Genomic DNA, 22,036 nt, shown 5'->3' on the forward strand with positions numbered 1-22,036 from the left:
TCAAGGGGGGAAAAAAGCGAGGAATCCAGCTGCCTTTCGAAAAGTACCTTTGAGGGAGCTTTGTGTTATGTGTCAATGCAGTCTACATTTCAGCTATATACTTCCACACATTTTAACATTTTTTTTCTTTTTAAAAAAACTTTTTTTTTTGCTTTTCAGTCATTTAAAAAAATTATTCTATGGTAACTGTTGAGGGGGGACGAGTGGGGGGTTGGTGATAACCATGGAATTTTCATTCCATTTTTATGTTCTATGTTTTGTTGATCATTGCTTAAATAATAACATTATAACTTGCTATAATTATAAGTAGGTTACACAACACACACACACACACACGCACGCACACACACACACACACACACACACACACACAACACACCACAGAATAAGAATTCAGGCTTCCTGAACTGTTTCCTGGATTAATTTCCCACTTACAGTTTTTGTTTACTTCAGAGGGACAAAAATACCCAATAAGCCACTGTGTACTTTTGCAAGGTGAATTCCCCCTATACTTGTACACCCTTTTCCAAGATAAAAGGAATAATTTTCCATTCTTCACAAGGCAATACTTGACAAGTTTAAACTCAGGTTAAATATGAAGGCTCACTGCATGAAAAACAATGTTTAATCTATCTTTTGAAGTTAGTGATCAATGGATTTCAGGTGTTCTACAGTAGTAGCTGCCAATGAATAGCAAAACACAAAGCTGGGTTGTTTTGAGCAGCAATCCCAACTATTGTAGTATTTTAAAAAGGCTTTCTTTCCTGGTCTTTTGACTGATTCAGATTGAAAACGGCCCATTTTTCGCTCATTTCTGCCCTCCCCAACTCCCAGGAGCTTTCTGAAAGCCACCTAAAGGCTATGCCTAGCCATTTTGGTGAAGGGGGCGGGAGGCAAAAAATGCTGTATTTAATGTATAAGACGCACCCAGATGTTCAGCCTCTTTTTTGAGGGGAAAAGGGTGTGTCTTATACTCTGAAAAATACGGTATATTTTCCTGAGATAACTAAGCAGAAATACACAGTCCTGGTCTGTGTGTGGGTAATCCCTGTCATGCTATTCATAGGCTGTGTGGCCTTTAGAACAGTGAAGTTGGTTACTCCTGTCCATATCAGTGATTCCAGACTGGAATGTATCATTCTACCTTCACCAGTTGAACAGGCAGATTAGTCTTGCTGATTTCAGTTTGAGCATTTTTTGAATGTCTAAAGGCATTGTTAAGGGGAAAAAACTCATTCAATTGTATCTGACACAATTGTGGTATATTTGGCTTATCCGGTTTTAAAAACACGCCTGTCTTTATTCCATTATCAAAACCAGTATTGTTAACCACCTAATTCCTTTGGAGTCAAGTGTTGATATCACATTTCATTTATAATTCTGAGTACTTAGGGACATAATTGAACAAAACTCAGATAATTGAATTAAGAAAATGATAACAGGCATCCTGATAATGTTACAACAGTTTCATGTTTAAAAAATGCAATTTTCAGTGCAGTTGTTAGATCTGGCTATCTGTGTAAGTGGAGATGGTGCTTGAATAGGCAGTTTGTTCATAAAGACGTGTAATTTTCCCCAAGGCATACAGTAATTCTTGTCTGCAGCAGACCACATCCTGCCTTTTTTTTTCATTTGAGTATCAAATAATCTTCCTAACTGTTCTAAGTCTTAGTTACATTTCCTTTAAAAAGGGTGTGTGTGTGGCTTTTCTGGATGGAGACTGTACACCTGCCATATTTTATTCTCTCCAAAACAGCATTTGTCTGTTGAGGATGTTTGAGTGGTGTTTGTTTGACTGAATGGTTGTTGAAAAGCTTTAGATATTATTCCTGTTTTTCAGCTGTAGGAATTGTACTGTCTCCCCAGAGTTAATACAATACAATAGTAGAGTTGGAAGGGACCTTGGAGGTCTTCTGGTCCAACCCCCTGCCCAGGCAGGAAACCCTATACCATTTCAGACAAATAGCTATCCAACATCTTCTTAAAGACTTCCAGTGTTGGGGCATTCACAACTTCTGGAGGCAAGCTGTTCCACTGATTAATTGTTCTAACTGTCAGGAAATTTCTCCTCAGTTCTAAGTTGCTTCTCTCCTTGACACATTTAAGTGTCAAACTCTGGGGTTTTCAGGTTTTCCAACCAATTTTTTTCTCTAGTAATATGAATGAGGTGGATAATAGGAGAGGAGACTACTGTGAAAAGAGAAGTGAGAACTGGTGTGATATAGTGGTTAAATTGTTGTACTAGAAGCAAAAAAAATCTGCTGAGCCACATAATATCATTGTGTAACTTTGAGCCAGTCACTCATTCCCTCGGCACCGCCTGCTTCACAGGATTGTTGTGAGAGAAAATAGGAGGAAGGAGAAATATGCGTGCTACCTTATGTTCCTAATTAAAAGCAGAATATAAGTCAAATAAATGCATGCAAGAGGTCATCAATTGGAAATAAAAACAGGTCTATTAACATTGTAATGTTCTATGTTATATTTACATCTGCACTGTATAAGATTCTGGTCACTGCATTTGAAAAGGGACATAACAGAACTAGAAAAGTTTCCAAAGAAGGCAGCCAAAATTATTACCTTCCCTATGGGAAAAGGGTAGAATACTCAGGAATTTTTAACTTGGAGAAAATATTATGGAGACATGATAAAACAGTTGTAGAAAGAAAGTTGGCATGGAGATTTTCTCTCTGTCTTAAGAAATAGGACCAACTGTCATTTAATTGGAAGGAAGATATAGATCAGATAAAAGAAAACAGTTCATATGGTACTTAATTAATTTTGTAGAATTCATTATTACAAGACATGATTATGGCTACTAATTTGTTTGTATTTGAAAAAAGATTGGCTTCATTCATGGAGAACAATTCTCTAAAAGGCTTGAAAACTCAGTGTAATTTCTGGATTGGAATTACACTGTTTTTCCATTTCATTTGCAGAGGAACAATGCATGCTTTACATGTTTTTCAAGAACCCCTGAAATGTACGCTTGGCCACTCTGGGAAGCAAAATGCTGGACTAAGATGGGCCTGGGACCTACCTAGATGGGGTATTCTTAAGTTCTTGCTCAAGCTCAATGTAAGGGAATCCTTAACATTTTATGAAATTGTATTTATTTATAATATCTGCCTGGGAATCTGTGCCAATAATAGAAAGCCCAGGTACTTTCCCCCAAAGCAATCTGATAAATGGGTGACTAAAACCTGTCCTGTTTCTGAAGATGGGTACTTAGGCTAATCTATTTCTATTTTTGAGTGAGTTTACCCTTTGCGTACATCCACCTTTACTGTTACCTTGATATGTAATATGACGTTTTCATTCAAATGCTATGCAGAAACTTGATTTAAAGCACAATATGTGTGGTGGCAGTAATCTAAACTTTTTCTATCTTTGAAATCTATAATTGAGCCAGATGGTTTAATCTTTCCTATTATTTTCATAATGATAAAAAATGAATATTCTTTACATTTCTTATGCTGGTGAGCAGTTTTTACTCCTTCTCCTACAGCCTTAATGATATATTTTAAAAACTGAAATCACCATTAGTGGTCTGATACCTTAAATATGGCAACTGTAGACATATTTGAAAGAGATTAACTGTAAATATAAAACTTATTTTGTATTAATTGGATCAGTGCATGGCATGCTATTCCTTTGGAAATAGTCATTACAATTTTACAAATAGAAATATCTCTTCGTTTTTATTATTAATATTGTTAGATCGGGTAATGGAAAGGCATACAAGGCTAAAGGCAACAACAGCTCTTTATTGTAACAGAACAAGTATGTACAATCCAGCGAAGATTGACTCTGACAGCAGCCCTTTCATAGGGAGCTGTCAGACCCTTCGACCAATAAGATTAAACCTCTGTTCCCTCCGGAACAGACGACCTTGATGGAAACCCTTATAACTGTATCTAGTATCTAACAAATATAATGGTTAGCATGAGGTTTACAGCTTTTTTTGAACATGTTTTGCAAAGGATAAACATTATGTTATTCCAATCAATGAAGAAGGAATTGCTTGTGTGCAGAAAGTTTCTATCTCCAAGAAAGATATTGGAAATGACAACTGCCCAAAGTCCTAAACAGCTTCTGCACCCTTTGAAGTTGTTGCATTACATCCTAGAGCAGTCCTAGGATTGAAAGTTGGCCCCCAAAAGTATTACATTTTAAATAATCTTTGCTACCACTATAGCAAACTACAGTTTTGTATTACTTGGGGGAAATCATTGTAAGAGATCTCCCTACTGTTATTTATGGCAACAAATAATGTTTAAGAATGTTTGCTGCAGTGGTAGCAAAACAGTTGGAAGATGGATTTGAACCTAGTGTAGCAAAGTTGGTTTGTAAGTGACCCATAGTAGGATTCATTCTATCTTTAAGTTTTTTTTAAAAAAAAACTTATTTTAGTAGTAAATGAGTTTACTTACAAGTTGCAGAGGTTTTTTGTGCCATAAATGAACACTGGATCTAGTCAGTTCTCCATATTCTACTATGAAATTTTAAGCTGCTTGAGAATAACTGAGAACACTGTTATTTCAAATATGAAATAGCTTTGGAACCTAGAATTGGAAGGATTCTCATGAAGATAGATATGAATATGTCATAAAAAGATGGTGTTTGTCAATCTCAATATATAATCATACATATACTCACAGCAGCCAGGATTGCCTTCGCACAAAATTGGAAAAAAACTAATACACCCTCAGACGAAACTACAATCAGGAAAATACTTGAGTGTGCAGAAATGGACAAAATGACAATAGAACTAAAAGAAAGAGAAGAATCAGACTTTTATAATATTTGGAATAAAATATACAAGTGGCTAGAAATCAAAAGCCAAAATAGGAAATAGAGAATTCAAATAGATGGAGATACAAATAATGAATATTACTATAAGTGTTTATACTATGCTTGTTACATCATAGGACAAGGCTATAGTAATGGGAAGGCAATGCAGAAGGGAGAATTATATAAGCTAGGCAGGAAAGCCGATATTGAAAGCTGTAAAATTACTCTATATTGTTATGTATGTTCCATGTTTTGTTTTGTTTTATTGTGGTTTTTTTCCTTGTTGTGTCTTTTTTACTCTTTTTAAATATTAAAACATTCAATAAAAATTATTTTTTAAAAAGATGGTGTTTGCTTAGGTATTGTTTATGTATATTTAATACTTTTTAATGAAGTTAATGAGACAATGCAGATTTTCAATCTTTTTATTGAGTGTTATTTTTCTTCTTTTTTTAAAGCTTCTCCTCTCTTGCTTTTTGCAAACCGTCGAGATGTCAGACTGGTGGATGCTGGTGGAGTGAAGATGGAAGCAACAGTTGTAGTCAGTGGCTTAGAAGATGCTGCTGCAGTGGACTTCCTTTACTCACAGAATGTTATTTACTGGACAGATGTGAGCGAAGAAGCTATCAAACAGACTTATTTTAACCAAAGTGGGAATCTTGTACAGAGTGTCATCGTTTCAGGGCTGCTTTCTCCAGATGGCCTGGCATGTGACTGGATTGGGAAAAAATTGTACTGGACTGACTCAGAAACAAATAGGATTGAAGTTGCTAATCTCAATGGAACATCTAGGAAGGTTCTTTTCTGGCAAGATCTTGACCAGCCAAGAGCAATTGCCCTGGATCCAGCTCATGGGTAAGCACTCTGTCTTTTTAAACTTTCACATTCATTTGCAGGATTACTGTTGTTTTCATCTTGCCAAACAAAATACAATCTCTTCTCACAAATTTTGTTTTCTCAAGGTATTTTTCTCTGAAAGTATTTTACATTTAAAGAAAACATGGGATGAGGAATGGCAAGTCATAGAAAAGCAACCTGACTAATGTGCCAAACCAAACCTTTAAAAAATCTCATTTTTCCAGCTTAGAATTCTTTAAAACTTTACAAACTTTAAACTTTATAGCGTTTAACATTTGAGAACTTTTACAATGTTATGCTTTATCTATAATTAATGTGGCTGGTTAAAAAAAAATAGGGAGGCTGCCTGCTGAAATGCATGATAGTTTTGCAAATCTGTAACATTGGCTTTCCACTGAATCTTAATGAGTTTTTAAATACTGTGTTTAAGGTAAGAAGGGATCCAATAGTTTGAGATATAAAGAGTGGGGTTTTGGCATGTAAAATATGCTTCTGCAGTACAGAGGAGCAATCAATGAAAAGTTTGATGCAAGAAAATAAAGGTGTGCTGTTAAGTTGGTTTAGACTCTTGATCTAACCCTAGAATTTAGGAGATTTTCTAGAAAAGCATTTTATGAAATAATTACTTTATAAAACATTGCTAGCAGGAAAAGGGAAGGATGGAAACGAAATTACTGTACTTTGCATCAAGGTTAAAATTGACCACAGATCATCTTTCTGAGGCAAAAATGTAGAGCTTAAATAATTCAGAATTATATCACTCAGTTCATAAAATGGTACATTTATTAATAATAATTTGCTTCAGTTAGATCCACTGTGTAGTTCAGAATCAATACAACTTCTTAGAAATAATGTTTTCAATTACTTGAATTCCCAATTATCCAAATATTCTGGTTAACCACACCTAACAGCAGTTCTGGCATCCAATTTAGTGGGTTCTAATATTAGAGAGCAGGAAAAGAATTTTCTCATTTAGTCATTGGGGAAGAAATATTGTAAATCTCTTCTCAATGTTGGAGGAGAAAACATTGTATACAGTGGATCCATGCCCCCTTTTCTTAACAATCCTGCTTTAGGAATTCTGACTTATTTAATTGCCCGAGGGATTCCCTTCCAGAGGTTGTAGAGTGAAGCCTTAATTTATAAATATGGCTGAAGTGTGGGACCCTGCAGGGTGGGAAGCAGGGCCAAGTAGGTCGAGATGGGGGGAAGATAGGTGGGAGGCTGCCGCAGCATCACTACAGTCGTTTGTAACAGCAGGGAGGTTGCCTGGCACTTGAAATTTTGTTCACTGTAACTTTGAGGAAGTGTCATAAGTCCCTTCATTTGGCACCATTGTAATTTCAAATATTGCTGAATAAATTGTGGTAAGTCGAGGGCTATCTGCATGTATTTTATTTATTATTATTCCTGTTTCTCATTGTGAAAACAATTATATTAAACTATTAATTATAAATATAGGCTCAAAACTATTTGTGAATAGTGAAAATTACTCTTGAAATACATATTAAAGCATGTTGGTCATAACAGCATAACTAATCATAATGAATCACCTTAATTGTTTGTTTTGTTTGTTTGTTTTATTGGATTTATATGTCGCCCTTCTCCCAAAGGACTCAGGACGGCTTACAGCATTAAAAACCACATATTACAAAACTTAAAAGAAAATTAGAAACAATCCAAGAAACAAACCAAAGTAATATAACACTAACATTTTAAAAATTAGATAAAATTAATAGGCCAGGCCGGCTTGCTGGAAAAGCCAACTTTTTAGGGTGTGTCGGAAGGACCGGAGGTCGGGGATTATGCGAAGCTCCAAGGGCAGCTCATTCCAGAAGGAAGGCACTCCCCCTGGAGGTCGCTAGCTGACACTGTCTGGCCGACGGCACCCTGAGGAGGCCAACTCTGTGGGATCGCACTGGACGGTGGGAGGCTACTGGTGGCAGTAGGTGGTCTCGCAGGTACCCTGGGCCTAAGCCATGGAGTGCTTTAAAGGTCATAATTAGTACCTTGAATTGCACCCGGAAAACAACTGGCAACCATTGCAGGCTGCCTAAAAGGGTGTAACATGGGAGCACCTAGGTATCCCCATGATAACCTGCGCGGCCGCATTCTGGACCAGCTGAAGCCTCCAGGTGCTCTTCAAGGGCAGCCCCATGTAGAGAATGTTGCAGTAGTCCAGGCGAGAAAGGATGAGGGCATGAGTGACTGTGCATAGAGCATCCCGATCCAGGAAGGGGCGTAACTGACATACCAGACGAACCTGGTAAAAGCCCCCCCGGTCATAGCCATCAGGTGTTCTTCTAAACGAAGCCGCATGTCCAGGAGGACTCCCAGATTGCAGGCCCTCTCTGAGGGGGCTAAAATTTCTCCCCCTATCATCAAAGATGGAACAAGATGCACAAATCGGGATGACGGAAGCCACAGCCACTCAGTCTTGGAGGGATCGAGCTTGAGCCTGTTCCTCCCCATCCAGATCCGCACAGCTTCCAGGCATCGGGACATCACGTCGAGGGCATCGTTTGGGTGGTTTGGGGTAGAGATGAAAAGTTGGGTATCATCAGCATATTGATGATGCCGTACCCCAAAATCATGGATAATCTCACCCAGCGGTTTCATATATATGTTGAACAGGAGGGGTGAGACAACCGACCCTGGGGCACCCCACAAGTGACGCACCTCAGGGTCGATCCCTGCCCTCCAGTCAACACAAACTGCAACCGATCCAACAGGTAGGAGGAGAACCACCGTAAAACGGTGCCCCCCACTCCCAACCCCCCGAGTCGTCGCAGTAGGATACCATGGTTGATGGTATCGAAATCCGCCGAGAGGTTTAATAGGATCAGGACAGAGGAGCAACTCCTGTCCTGGGCCCGCCAGAGATCATTGACCAACGCGACCAATGCCGTCTCCATGCTGTACCCGGGCCTGAAACCTGACTGAAATGGATCCAGGTAGACAGCTTCATCCAGATACTGGAGAAGCTGACGTGCTATCACACTCTCGACAACCTTTGCTACAAAGCAAAGGTTGGAGACTGGACGATAGTTGGCTAAAGAAGCTGGGTCCAGGGAAGGCTTCTTAAGGAGTGGCCTCACCACCGCCTCCTTGAAGGCGGTGGGAAAGAACCCCTCTCTCAATGAAGCGTTGGTAATCGCCTGGAGCCAGCCTCGTGTCACCTCCCGGTAAGCTGAAACTAACCAAGAGGGACATGGGTCCAGCACACAAGTGGCAGCACTGAGTCTCCCCATAATTCTGTCCATGCCCTCGGGGGTCACAGGGTCAAACTCATCCCAGATTGCCTCCACAAGATTCATCCCCGTCGACTCGCCCGAATCTACCCAGTCAGAGTCCAAGCCTGTCCGGATCTGAGCGATTTTATCCTGCAGATACTGAACAAATTCTTCAACCCTACCCTGCAAGGGGTCTTTCCCAGTTCCTTGGTTAAGTAAGGAGCGGGTCCCCCTAAACAGAGCCCGCTGGGACTCTGCAGACGCAATAAGAGCGGAAAAAAGTTGCCGTTTTGCCGCTTTTATCGCCACTAAGTAGGATTTAATATGAATTCTTACTAGTGTTCAATCAGATTCGGACCGGCTGACCCTCCAACCACTCTCTAGGCTTCTTTTCCGGCGTTTCATCTCCCGGAGCTCCTCGGTAAACCAGAGAGCCACCCGGGATCGACACCGGGTCAGAGGCCGCAAAGGCACAACGCGATCCAAGGCCCCAGCCGCCGCCCTATCCCAGGCTTTCACTAGGGCTTCAGTCGAGTTGTGAGCAAGGGATTCAGGAAAAGTCCCAAGTTCCATCAGGAACCTTTCAGGGTCCATCAGGCGCCTGGGGCGGAACCATCTAGTTAGTTCCGCCTCCCTGTGGCGAGGGGTAGCAGTATGGAAGTCAAGCCTGATGAGGAAATGATCAGACCATGACAAAGGTTGAATAGAAATATCCCCTAAATCTAGATCATTCATCCACTGCCCAGAGACAAAAATCAGGTTGAGCGTGTGTCCCCTATTATGGGTGGGGTCTTGAATTAACTGAGTTAGGTCCATAGCCACCATGGAAGCCATGAACTCCCGAGCTGACTCAGATGTCTCGCCAATGGAAGGCAGATTGAAATCCCCCAGGATCATAAGCCTGGGGAAATCAACCATCAAACCAGCTAACATATCCAGCAGCTCCGGCAGGGCCGATGAAACGTAGCAGGGAGACAGGTATTTAACAAAAAGGCCCACCTGAACTCCAAGGCCCCATTTCACAAAAAGGAACTCACACCCGCCTATCTGAGGCACAGTGATCTCCTGAGGTCTGAGACTTTCCCTAATAACCACCGCCACCCCCACCACCGCCCCTGCCCTGGACTCTTGGCTGGTGAAACGCCCGGAAGCCTGATGGGCATAGTTCACTAAGGGGAACACCCCCCTCATGGCCCAACCAGGTCTCCGTAATGCATGCCAGGTCCGCTCTACCCTCTTAATAAAGTTATCCTGCCTGCAAGGCCTAAGCTCTTATGTGATGGAAATTGTCTTGTAATATTGGGAAGCAAGAGACTGAGGGCAGGGTTGTGTAATGGTGTAGCTGGCGGGTTGCTAGTTCTAGTTAAGAAAATTTGATAATATCCTCCCCCCAAACCTGGCTTGTACACCCAGTTAATATGGGGTGATTTGTGGTTAAGTATGCTAGCAAAAATCATACAAATAGGAAGACAATATTATGTCACTCAATTGTTCCTTGAGAAGAACTTACCACTTTTTTGGATGCATATAATTTATATATAATACTGATCATGTATTCCTGAAGGAGATTTTTATACCTTCTTATGAGATGTCTTTAAGCATCAAATAAACAACCTAAACATATTATTTACACTTGCCCTCCAGTTTGTCCAAATGAAGCTGTAATGATCCATTTATTAATATGGTTACTAACATTTTACAAATTTATTGTCAGGAACTTGCAGTCCCGAGTCTTATTCTCTCTGTGAAAGAGATTAAGAGGCATTTAGAAATTCATTCTGATTCATGTTGACTGTGGTAATGTTCATTTATTGGTCTGTTTTTCTATTCTCAATTCATCATTATTCTTTGTAAGTTTTATTTTACCTATTTCTTTCAGTAGGTTAACTATTTGGTGACAAAGTATTTTATTCTTGTAGCAGTACCTTCTTTTGCTTGGGCCCACTATTCATCCCATGCCAATCTTCATACTCTATTTATACTCTGTTTATTTATTGTCTCTTTTAAATTTTCCTGACGTGACCTCTTAATTAATTTTTCTTAAATATTCAGTTGGCCTTTTCTTAATCTTAAATTAAGAAATTATTAAAAACGAATGTCTTCTTACCTCTGATTCCCTCTTTGATGCATTACTTGGTGTTGCTTCTTTCATATTTCTAACTAATTAGTGCTTTGCTGAATTATTTTATTCTTTCACTCTGGTTCCTGTCTTAGGTAAAATATGTAATTGGTACTTGGTCTGTTTTCAACTCAGTTGTCACATTATATTTTGTTTTAGAATTGTAAGCCTTCAGGCAAGGCTTAATGATTTTTTTCCAAATGCATGCATATTAAGTGCATATTAAATTCTTTATATTGATAACTGTGATGGTTTTATATTTTCTCTGATATGCTTGTCCATCCCAGAGTCCTCAATTTAAATGCAAATAAGCTTTGAACCCACAAAGGACACTTACTTAGCTCTGGTATATAGTAACAATGCTGACTTGTATAGTTCTAATTGTTCCAAGAATCTGATACTGGAAATACAATCTTGGGCCAAGGCAATTGACAGATTTTCATTGGCATATTTAATGCTATTTTTTAAATGTTGCGTAATTCCAGGACTGATGTGAGCTGCTATATGGAAAATAGAATTTCGGAGTCTTTGCAAAGACCTGTGTAAGACATTAGTTACATGGAAGTTGACTGATTTAGTTGACAAACTTTAGAACGAAAAAACTTTTAATAATAGTTCTGCAAAATGCTAGAACATTCACAAAAACAGGAGGCCCTGTTTCTTAGGTTTATAATGTATGGTAAAGCAGTGTCTTTCTGCTTTCTTGCTATTTAAAAAAGACCTATACAACTTAAATTTGTTATTTAAAAAAGACCTACACAATTTATGTGCTAGGCTTAAATTAATAAAGTGGAATTTAAGTGGCAGAAATGTAAAATTCTGTAATTGGGTAGGAAAATGGATAGGATGGGGCAGTATAAGGTGGCAAAGTACATGATGTTGGAGATCACGAGACTTGTCTTAGTATCAGTGCATGTGAAAGGGATCTGGGTATCTTTGTTGCTCCCAAATTACATATGAGCCAGCTATGTGATGTAGGAATGTGTTATTTTGGAATGTATTAGCAGAATTAAATATTCTAGAACACAGGAAATAATAATTCTAATCTAGCCTTCATTGGTCAATTCCTACTTGGAATAATCAAATCTAATTCTGAATATCCTCACTGAAAAGGACAGTGACAAAAAGGTGGAAGTTCAAAAGAAAAGTTAACATTAAGTGGTGACATAATGTGATGAGTTAATCTGAGGTAAAGAGCCAGTTTGGTCTAGTCACTAAGGCACTAGACTAGAAAGCGGGAGATCTTGAATTCTAGCCTTGGCTTAGCTATGAAAGCCAGCTGAGTGATCTTGGGTCAGCCACTTTCTCTCAGCCCAACTTACCTCACAGGATTGTTGTAAGAAAAATAAGAGGAAGAAGGTGTGTTCCATGTGTATGCTGTCTTGGGTTATTTGTAAAAAAAATAAAAAATAAAAGCAGGATATAAATTAATAAAATAAAATAAATAAAATAAAATTCTAGTATTTGTGGTTTGAGGATGGGATATTCTGTGAGATATTCTGGTTCTTTTATGTACACTCTATATTCTGTTACTAAATTTTGAGCAGTTCATCTAAATATTTATACTAAAAAAAAGCAGTGATATGCTTTTATTCTTACAATTGTTTTTATTGAGTATTTAGGCTACACTTGGAGGGTTGTTGTTTGAGATATTGTGAAACAAGAATGTTACCTTGTCATACTTGCCCTGCTCCCTTAATCTAACTAATTCCATTGTACCAAGCTGTTTCATGGAAGTATATTAATGAAGTATGCAGTGTGCTTCTAATTTTTTCATCTTTGCATAGATCTATTTTTTATTTACCTTATTGTCTTTTGCTTTGCATACATTTTATGTATTTAAGTACAGAAATGTGGCAACATTTAGCAAAAATTCCGGAGGATGTACGAAATATGGGAAGCCCTAATCATATTTGATCACTTTGTGTTCCTTTCAGGCAACATTTGAATGTGTTTCTTTTAAGAAAATCCATTTATAATGGTAGTTGGTTGTGCATTGTTTACTTGCCAATTCTCTTGTGGAACTTGTTTGTTGCTTTTCTTGGTGAGGGAAGGGGAAGAGGAATAATAGTGGCTTGAGGTCTGTCCTTGTGGAATTAACTCTTCCAGCAGCTGCATTCCTTGTCTGTCTTTGTGGCATCCATCCCACCGGCTCTTTTTCTTTTCACAGTTCACTTCTTACCTTGGTTGTAAAAGGCCCCTTAGTGTTTTTTCTGCACAATTTGAATTTGAGGAGATGCCAGTCTTTTTAAGCAGCTTACTTTTCTGAAATTGCTCCAGAGGCTTTCTGACTTATTTTTAATATGCAGGATACTTTGGCAAGTTTGGTATATAGTTTCTTTAGCATTTGCTGGCATTACCTCTCTGTGTTCCTTGTAATTGTATTTCCATTATAAAATAATACTGTTTTCATTTCGAATCTTTCAATTTGCCTGGAAAACTTGAATTATAGCGGATGCAGAGTTTGTATAGGTTATTTTGTATAAGAGTTTGTTTGTTTTTCCTTGGTAAAGTTTCATCTTAACTATGAATACTTCAATATGTTTATCGAACATCCTATTCTACATTTTTTTAAGTGATGGCATCTTAGGCTAGTTTTGGCTACAATTTTACAGCAATTGTTGAGTATTCTTTTAAAAATCTAGGCAGTTCTAACACTTTTTGTGAATTCTGGCCTGGAAGAGAATAAAAACTGTGCTGAAGTAAACTCTTTCCATTCTCTCCCCCGCCCCCATTTTTTTCTCCAAATAATAGAAGGAGGGGAGTGGAAACTACAGTTGTTGATAAGAATATAAGAATCTGATGAAAACAAAGCAATGAACTGAGGTGCAAATGGCTGCAATTATTGCTGTGAAGTGTGGAAGCCTTTGTAGATTAGTTTGAAGATTAGCTGCTATGTGGGAAGGTGATTGGAATCCTCTTGTAATGTCTAAAAACCCCTCCCTCCTTATTTAATTTCCTTCCTCCCTTCTTTACAGCTACCCCTTTCACTTATCCCATCTCTATCCTCCTCTTCCTCAGAGATGGCTATGCCATCTATTATGATATTTATGTGTGAGACTAATTTGTGTACATATGTGAGAGAGCATGTTCTGTATACAGCATGTAGATAAGAGTCAGTTATATTTAATAAATGAGGCACTTATTTTATAAGTAAATTTATTTGAAAATTATATACTTCTAATAAAGTTAGAACTTTTGGATTTGTTTTTTTGTTCAGTTATGTCTGATTCTCACAAACTGCCTGGATAAAACACTGCAGTTTTCTTGGCAAGGTTTTTCAGAAGTGGTTCCCACAAGGAAATTGTTAATATTGTATTTCAGTACTGTAATTATAAAGCTGAGCAAGGCATACATAATTAAAACTTTATTAAATATGGGGTAATACGGAATGATTGGAGCCATGCTTAGAGATATTGGAGCTGAGAAAATTTGTAGCTTGTATGGCCATATGTTCCACTCAAAAAATTACCTCTTAGTCTGGATTCTTAATATTGTACTGTAAATTTAATCAACCACAATCAGTGAATTAGCCGCACAATCCAGTTTGAACATTATATTGGTTGGATTTGCACAGTAAACTAAGTCAGAACCAAATTAAACCACACAATGACTTAATACTTTATCTGACAAAACTCATGAATTATGGCAAGGAGATATACTAATCCTGCTATTCTTTTGTCTGCTTAATCTAAAGTACATCAACTACAGAACTGTACAATCTGGGCTCTCCTAATATGCTTGACTACAATTCCCATTGGTAAATATATATGTATTTAGATATTTAGGAGCAATTGCTGTAATCAACATCAGAGAATCATATTTCACAAGCAAAATCATGTTGGGAATTTAAGTATACATCTTTAAAAGATTATTATGATACTTTTCAAGTAACTATTCATACCATAATAACCACAAATTATGCTGAATTGGCAGAGAGTATTAAAATCTAAAACCGTTAGAGCGATAGCATTCTTTCCTGAAATTGAGAAATTTATATAAAGTTACAAATACATATATTAATAAAATGAATATATGAAATGGGTTATTAGAAAAGTCAGGACATTATCTGGTTAAAGACTTAACTGGGAATCCATCTCTGCTGATTTTTTTTTTTAAGAATTGGTTACAAATTTCAGCTGAATCAGGTTTTATCATTCCTTCTTAATTTTATTAAATTTCAGCAATCAAACCCTTTAGCAGTATTTGAAGAATGGTATATACATTATTTAAATTCGGGGAACTCTCTTTAGTTCTGTAATATGCTTCTGTACTTAGTAGTATTGTCACTGAAAGGAAGGTGAAAAAAAAGTCCAAGAATAAGTAATAAAATATTATGGGAAGAGGAAATGGAAGCTAAGACAGTGAGTTACATTGGAATCCTTTATGGCATAAATTCTATTTAAATCTACTTTGGAGAATTAGAATTAGAACAACAAAGTTGGAAGGGACCTTGGAGGTCTTATAGTTCAACCCCCTGCTGGGGCAGGAAACCTATATCATTTCAGACAAATGGTTGCCAATCTCTTCTTAAAAACTCCCAGTGTTGGAGCAACCACAACTTCTGGAGGCAAGTTGATTAACTGTTTTAACTGTCAAGAAATTTCTCCTTCCTTCTAGGTTGCTTCTCTCCTTAATTAGTTTCCATCCATTGCTTCTTGTTGTGCCCTTAGTTGTTTTGGAGAATAGCTTGACTCTCTCTTCTTTGTGGCAATCCCTGAGATATTAGAACACTGCTATCATGTCACCCCTAGTCTTTCTTTTCATTAAATTGATCGTCACCAAACATGTAGCTGTTAATACCTATCATTAACATTACATTATATGAACCAAAATCTTCCCGTACAGATTGGTAGGGATTACACTGCTGCCAGAGGCCTTTCTATTGTCAGATTAGCTCCTCATTCTGGCCAAATATTTTTGAAGTTGCTCAACAATCTTTGGAAATCAACTATATTGTACATTTATTTTCTGTATTTGCCAACATAACAAATTAATGTATTTTTCTTTCACTTTACAGATTTATTGTTGCAAAACATTAGAAAATTCAAAAACATTTTCTAGGGCCTTGAGTTTGATACCCTTTGTCCTAAAGGGTCATTATAGTTATTCATTATTTCTCTATTCTTTGACGCCAAGAAGCTATCTAAGTAATATTCAGTTTCCTTGATTTTCTGATTAATAGCCAGACACTCATGGTCACTCGGAATACAATAACAGCAGTTTTCCAGACTGGTTTGGTTGCCAGTCATTTTATAACCTTCTGAGAGTACTTGGTTAACCTTTCAACCTCCAGTGCCTTAAATAGTTTATCTTAAAAGAGCATCTCCTTCCATTTCTATTTCTCCAAATACCAAGGCCAACTTCTGAAGCACTTCTCGATTTATCAGTGCCAAAGAAAAGAAGTAGATGACTACAAAGACAGGGTGGTGTTGGGATCCCGCTTAAGAACCACGTTGACTTTAAGGCATGGTTTCGGATAACTGGTTTTAGTCCTTTCCGATCTTTGTGTTACTTAATTTCAGCTGTATGTGTCACAGTGTTTTCACCCAATTATTCATTTTGTTATATGCTGTTATTATCATTGTTGTGCTTTATTTTATTCATCTCTTTACTCTTGCAAAAGCTGAGTGTAAGTCATTAATTCAGAAGTTGATAAATTACCTCTACTCTGATGCAATAGTAGAATCATTCTTTTTTTTTAATGGCACTTCTTATTTTAATTTGCTGAAAACAGTTACTATATCTAAAAAGTTGTACAGGGTATGTGTAGCTGTAAAGTTTTTGCTGACGGATCATAATAGAGCCCAAGGGGCTCTACCAGTTGAGATAAAGAGTCCTTGTTCAGCAAGTAATGAAAAGACTTGTTTTAATTGAACTGCACAGGAAACAAAAGAATATATTTTTAGAGATAGTTAACTAAGGTGGGGGGAAATTTTAAAATAACAAAGTTATGTTTTACTTTTAAAGAAATGTTTGATATCTGTTGACACATAAACTTGATTTCAAGGAAATTCACAAAATTTCCTACATTCCAGGAAATTTCCTCCGTTTCTATTCTGTTTTTGTAATTGTATTTGGATTTTTTATTTATTTCTAGATACATGTATTGGACAGATTGGGGCGAAACACCTAGAATAGAGCGTGCTGGAATGGACAGCAGTTTTCGGAAAATAATCGTGGATTCTGACATTTATTGGCCCAACGGACTCACAATAGATCTCAGTGAACAAAAGCTTTATTGGGCTGATGCAAAGCTGAGCTTCATTCACAGAGCAAATCTGGACGGCTCTTTCAGGTAGGGATGGTGTGTGTGTATGCAAATCTGAATGCATGTAACCATCTGCAAATACATTTAATATTGCTTAGGTGCTTTCTATTTAAACTTATCCGCTGCTAAAGTATTTTCTGGCAACTATGACAACTAAGATTATCAACCTTGCATCACCAATTGCCCTTGAATGATTTGATAAGTGTCTGGCAGATCATTATTTGTTCCTTTTTCATTCTGCATGTTTCCATCTCTCCTTTATGGATGCTTGCTGTTAGTTCATGTTTCCTTGTGCCTCCCTTTTCACCCCATGATGATAGCTCATCCCTCATGGACATGGTAACATTGAATTGTCTGTATTGTTCAAAAGCACCTATGAATCAAGTATGTATGTCAACTGTATATAGAGAAAATGGGGACACACAAATGCATATGTTGCATAGCTGTGTATATACAGAGGGAGAGAAACTACTACCTGGTTGTTCTTTTCTTTTCCGGGGTATTTGGAAAAATTCAATCTGCAGAATTATATTAGATTCTCTTAAACTTCTGTGATTTGTTTTGTTGGGATCCTTAATGTCACTGTCAAATAAAAGAAGACATTTTCTGTGATCAAGCAATAGCATCTGTAACTCATATAAAAATAATAACAAAAATCTGGATTGCACATTGTATAGTCTGTGTAAAATTCATATTATAATGCTGTTATTGTAATTTTGCTTTAATTCTGTGCAACTTTAATCCAAACAGAGGGATACATTTTTTTGTAAACAAAACATCCTAAATGTTGCTCAATGCTATTTCAACATTGTTTGCTATTTTAAAGAAAAGAAGGGATCCTTTTTCCTATAAAGAAATGTATTTGTAGTGTAAAAATCCAATTAGCATGTTCGGTCAAAATGCTTTATGTTCTGAATGATTAAAAAATGAACTCATTTTGCTCCCCATAAATGCTTTCTTTGAAAGCTTAAATTAAAGCCCAGATTCAAGAAATACAAATAAGTACTATTGGAACATACATATCTCCTGCTATGACGAAGTTGTTCTAGCGATAACAAAGTTAGTTTCAGAATGTTAATCAATGTTCCTCATGTACATTGTTGTCATTTAAGATAAAATATTCCAGTAGTCTCATTTTTTCTCTCCTCCTCCTCTTCACTCGTGACTCGTGGTTGGACATTGTGCAATGGATATTTGTGTTTTGTGCACAACATAATTCCTTAGCTTTTTTTATCTTATTATAAATGTTTAAAATTATTTTGGTGCAGTAATAGAATATATGAATATGATATTTTTATGCCCAAATGACCTTTATTTTTAACAATACTAAATAAAATTAAACTTCAAAGAAATTATGTACACTACAAATATTGCCACTGTGAACTGACTAGGTAGCAATATAACATGTTTTCTATTGTGAATGGTAAATTAAAATTGCTGGAACAGACTCCTGTGTGATGAACCTTCACTTTGAAAACTCAGAATAATAATAATTTTTATTTAATAATAATTTTATTTGATTAGCCGCAACCCTCTCCCGAAGGACTCGGGGCGGCGTACAATCAAAACGAATAAAAATACACATAAGACAAACATATATACAAAAAGAACAGAGACATATACATATGTGCATGGAGGAGAGTTGACTTATAAGTGAAAGACAATTAAAAACACAATTTAAAATCCCCTTAAATAAAATTACTAAATTAAAAAACCCATCAGGAGCGATACGAAGTTATGGTTGAGCCAGGCCAGCTATTTGGAAAAGGTGGGTCTTGAGCTTGACACGGAAGGAGCGGAGGTCAGTAGTGGTCCTAATATCCGGGGGGAGGTCATTCCACAGGGCTGGGCCCGCCACAGAGAAGGCTCTGCTCCTAGGCGCTGCCCCATGGCACTGTCTGGTGGACGGCACCTGGAGAAGTCCCTCTCTGTGCGAGCGGATGGGTCGTAGGGATGTATGGGGCAGAATACGATCCCGCAGTAACTAGGTCCTGAGCCATGGAGCGCTTTAAAGATCGTAATCAAGACCTTGAAACGCACTCGATAGACCACAGGAAGCCAGTGCAGCTCGCGCAGGAGAGGTGTCACATGGGAGTACTTGGTACTCCCCATAATCACCCGCGCGGCCGCATTCTGGACCAACTGCAGTCTCCGAGTGCATTTCAAGGGAAGCCCCATGTAGAGAGCGTTACAGTAGTCCAGGCGAGACGTCACCAGCGCATGGGTGACTGTGCGTAGGGCGTCCCGGTCCAATAGGGGGCGCAATTGGCGCACCAGGCGAACCTGGTGGAACGCCCCCCTGGCCACGGCTGTCACATGTTCATCCATGGACAGCCTGGCATCTAGGAGGACGCCCAAGTTGCGCGCCCGCTCCACGGGGGTGAGTTGAATGCCCCCAATGGCCAGAGATGGAATTATCTGGTTGAACCGGGGAGCCGGAACCCACAGCCACTCCGTCTTGGAAGGGTTGAGCCTGAGTCGGTTGTCATCCATCCAGATCCGTACGGCTTCCACACACCGGGACATCAATTTGACGGCCTCGTTGGGGTGGTTCGGGGTGGAAATGTACAGCTGAGTATCATCAGCATACAGATGATATCCCACCCCGAAACCACGGATGATCTCACCCAGCGGCTTCATGTATGTGTTGAACAGGAGTGGCGAGAGGACCGACCCCTGTGGCACCCCACAAGTAAGGGGGCATAGGGTCGACCTCTGCTCCCCTGCCAACACACGTTGCGTCCGGCCAGAGAGGTAGGAGCCGAACCACCGCAAAACGGTGCCCCGGACCCCCAACCCCTCCAGTCGGCGCAACAGGATACCATGGTCGATGGTATCAAAAGCCGCCGAGAGGTCTAATAGGACCAGGTTAGAGGAACAGCCCCTATCTCTGGCCCTCCAGAGATCATCTACCAACGCGACCAAGGCCGTCTCTGTGCTGTGCCCAGGGCGAAAGCCGGACTGGCGCGGGTCTAGATAATCATTCTCCTCCAGATGTTGTGGAAACTGAGAAGCCACCACACTCTCTACAACCTTCGCCAAAAAGGGAAGGTTGGAGACAGGACGATAATTGGCCAGCTCCGTAGGGTCCAGGGAAGGCTTCTTGAGCAAGGGTCTCACCACCGCCTCTTTCAAGGCGGCCGGGAGAGACCCCTCACCCAACGAAGCGTTCACTAGGCCCAGGAGCCAGTCGCGTGTAACCTCCCAGGATGCCGGTAGAAGCCAGGAGGGACACGGGTCCAGTAAACATGTGGTAGGTCGCAGTCGTCCACGCAATCTGTCCAAATCCTCGATGACAACCAAGTCAAACTCCTCCCAAAAAGGTTTCTCAAGACTCGCCACTGGCGTCTCGACTGGGCCACTGAAGGGGACCCAATCCTTCCGGATTTGAGTGACTTTATCCTGCAGATATTTCCCAAACTCCTCTGCCCTACCCTGTAGAGGGGCCTCCCGCGGCCTCTGAAACAGAAGGGAGCGGGACACCTGAAACAGGGCGGCAGGGCGGTTCTCTGCGGATGCAATGAGAGCGGCACAATATTGACGTTTGGCCGTTCTCAATGCCACTAGGTACGTCCTTAAATGGGCTCGTACCTGTGCTCGGTCAAATTCGGATCGGGAGGATCTCCAACGACTCTCTAGGCATCTCTTGCGGCGCTTCATCACCCTTAGCTCCTCGGTAAACCAAGGAGCCAGGGTTGATCGTTGCCGCCGGAGAGGCCGCAAAGGCGCCACCCGGTTCAAGGCCCCGGTAGTCGCATTATTCCACGCGGCCACCAGGTCCTCTACCCGAGGGCGGGTCAGGGCTGCAGGAGGTGGCCCAAGCTCCGTCTGGAACCTGTCTGGTTCCATCAAGCGCCTGGGGCGGAACCATCTAGTGTTTTCCGGTTCCGCCTCAGGCGCTTGATGGAACCAGACAGGTTCCAGACGGAGCTTGGGCCACCTCCTGCAGATAGCAATTTAAATAATTTTTCAGAGCAACATATTTTATGGTAATTGTGGTTCCACTTTGCAGGCATAGTATTTTTTGAAATGATTCAGAAGAAAGTGTTTTGCTCAGGTATGAACAAGACCCATTCCACATACACTGAATTGCTGCTGTTTATGGAACAGTCACTGTTATTTTATTTACATTTTGACATCTTGTCTTTCTGTATTAATTTGTGAAGTAGTTTTTATAATCACTTTGGAAAATGTTCTTTCTTCTACAAACTAGGCAAAAAGTGGTGGAAGGCAGTCTCACTCATCCATTTGCCCTGACCTTGGCTGGGGACACCCTGTACTGGACGGATTGGCAGACGCGTTCCATTCATGCCTGCAACAAGAAAGCTGGAGAGAATAAGAGAGAAATCATAAATTCTCTTTATTCACCAATGGACATCCAGGTTTTGAGCCCTGAAAGACAGCCATATTGTATGTTTTCTGTTTGTTTCTTTTCCTCTGACATTAGGGATAAGTGGGATTTTAAATCTAACGCCCATGACTTCAGAGAAGGAAATACAAATCTATTAATTATGCAATGCAGGCCTCTGCCCTACTATAATTATTAACAAGCAACTGGTATGCTAGGCTGTTATTTGATTGTGACAGGAGGTTTAGTCCTAAATACCATGGCTTAGGTTCTTAACCTGATTGCTGTTTAATAAAGTTTGTTACCATCATATTTACATAAGATGTTGATTGCAGAACAGAATCACAAACTGTTTCATAGGAAAGAAAATCTCAGGGTCTCATCCTGTAGATTTTTCACCTTGCAGTTACTTC

The 22,036-nt window shown here is 39.3% G+C and overlaps 1 protein-coding gene across 1 annotated transcript in view; it reads left to right on the plus strand.

Moving 5' to 3' along the window:
- LRP5 (LDL receptor related protein 5) overlaps positions 1-22,036 on the plus strand; it is a 136,073-nt gene that overhangs the window by 37,294 nt on the left and 76,743 nt on the right. Inside the window, exons 2-4 of the mRNA XM_081939649.1 lie at positions 5,253-5,649; positions 17,105-17,302; positions 21,489-21,685. Of these exons, the coding sequence (XP_081795775.1) occupies positions 5,253-5,649; positions 17,105-17,302; positions 21,489-21,685 (792 nt within the window). The remainder of the gene's footprint in view (positions 1-5,252; positions 5,650-17,104; positions 17,303-21,488; positions 21,686-22,036) is intronic.

Source organism: Natrix helvetica (genome assembly GCF_964273705.1).
Source record: "Natrix helvetica genome assembly, chromosome: 1".
NCBI lineage: Eukaryota > Metazoa > Chordata > Lepidosauria > Squamata > Natricidae > Natrix > Natrix helvetica.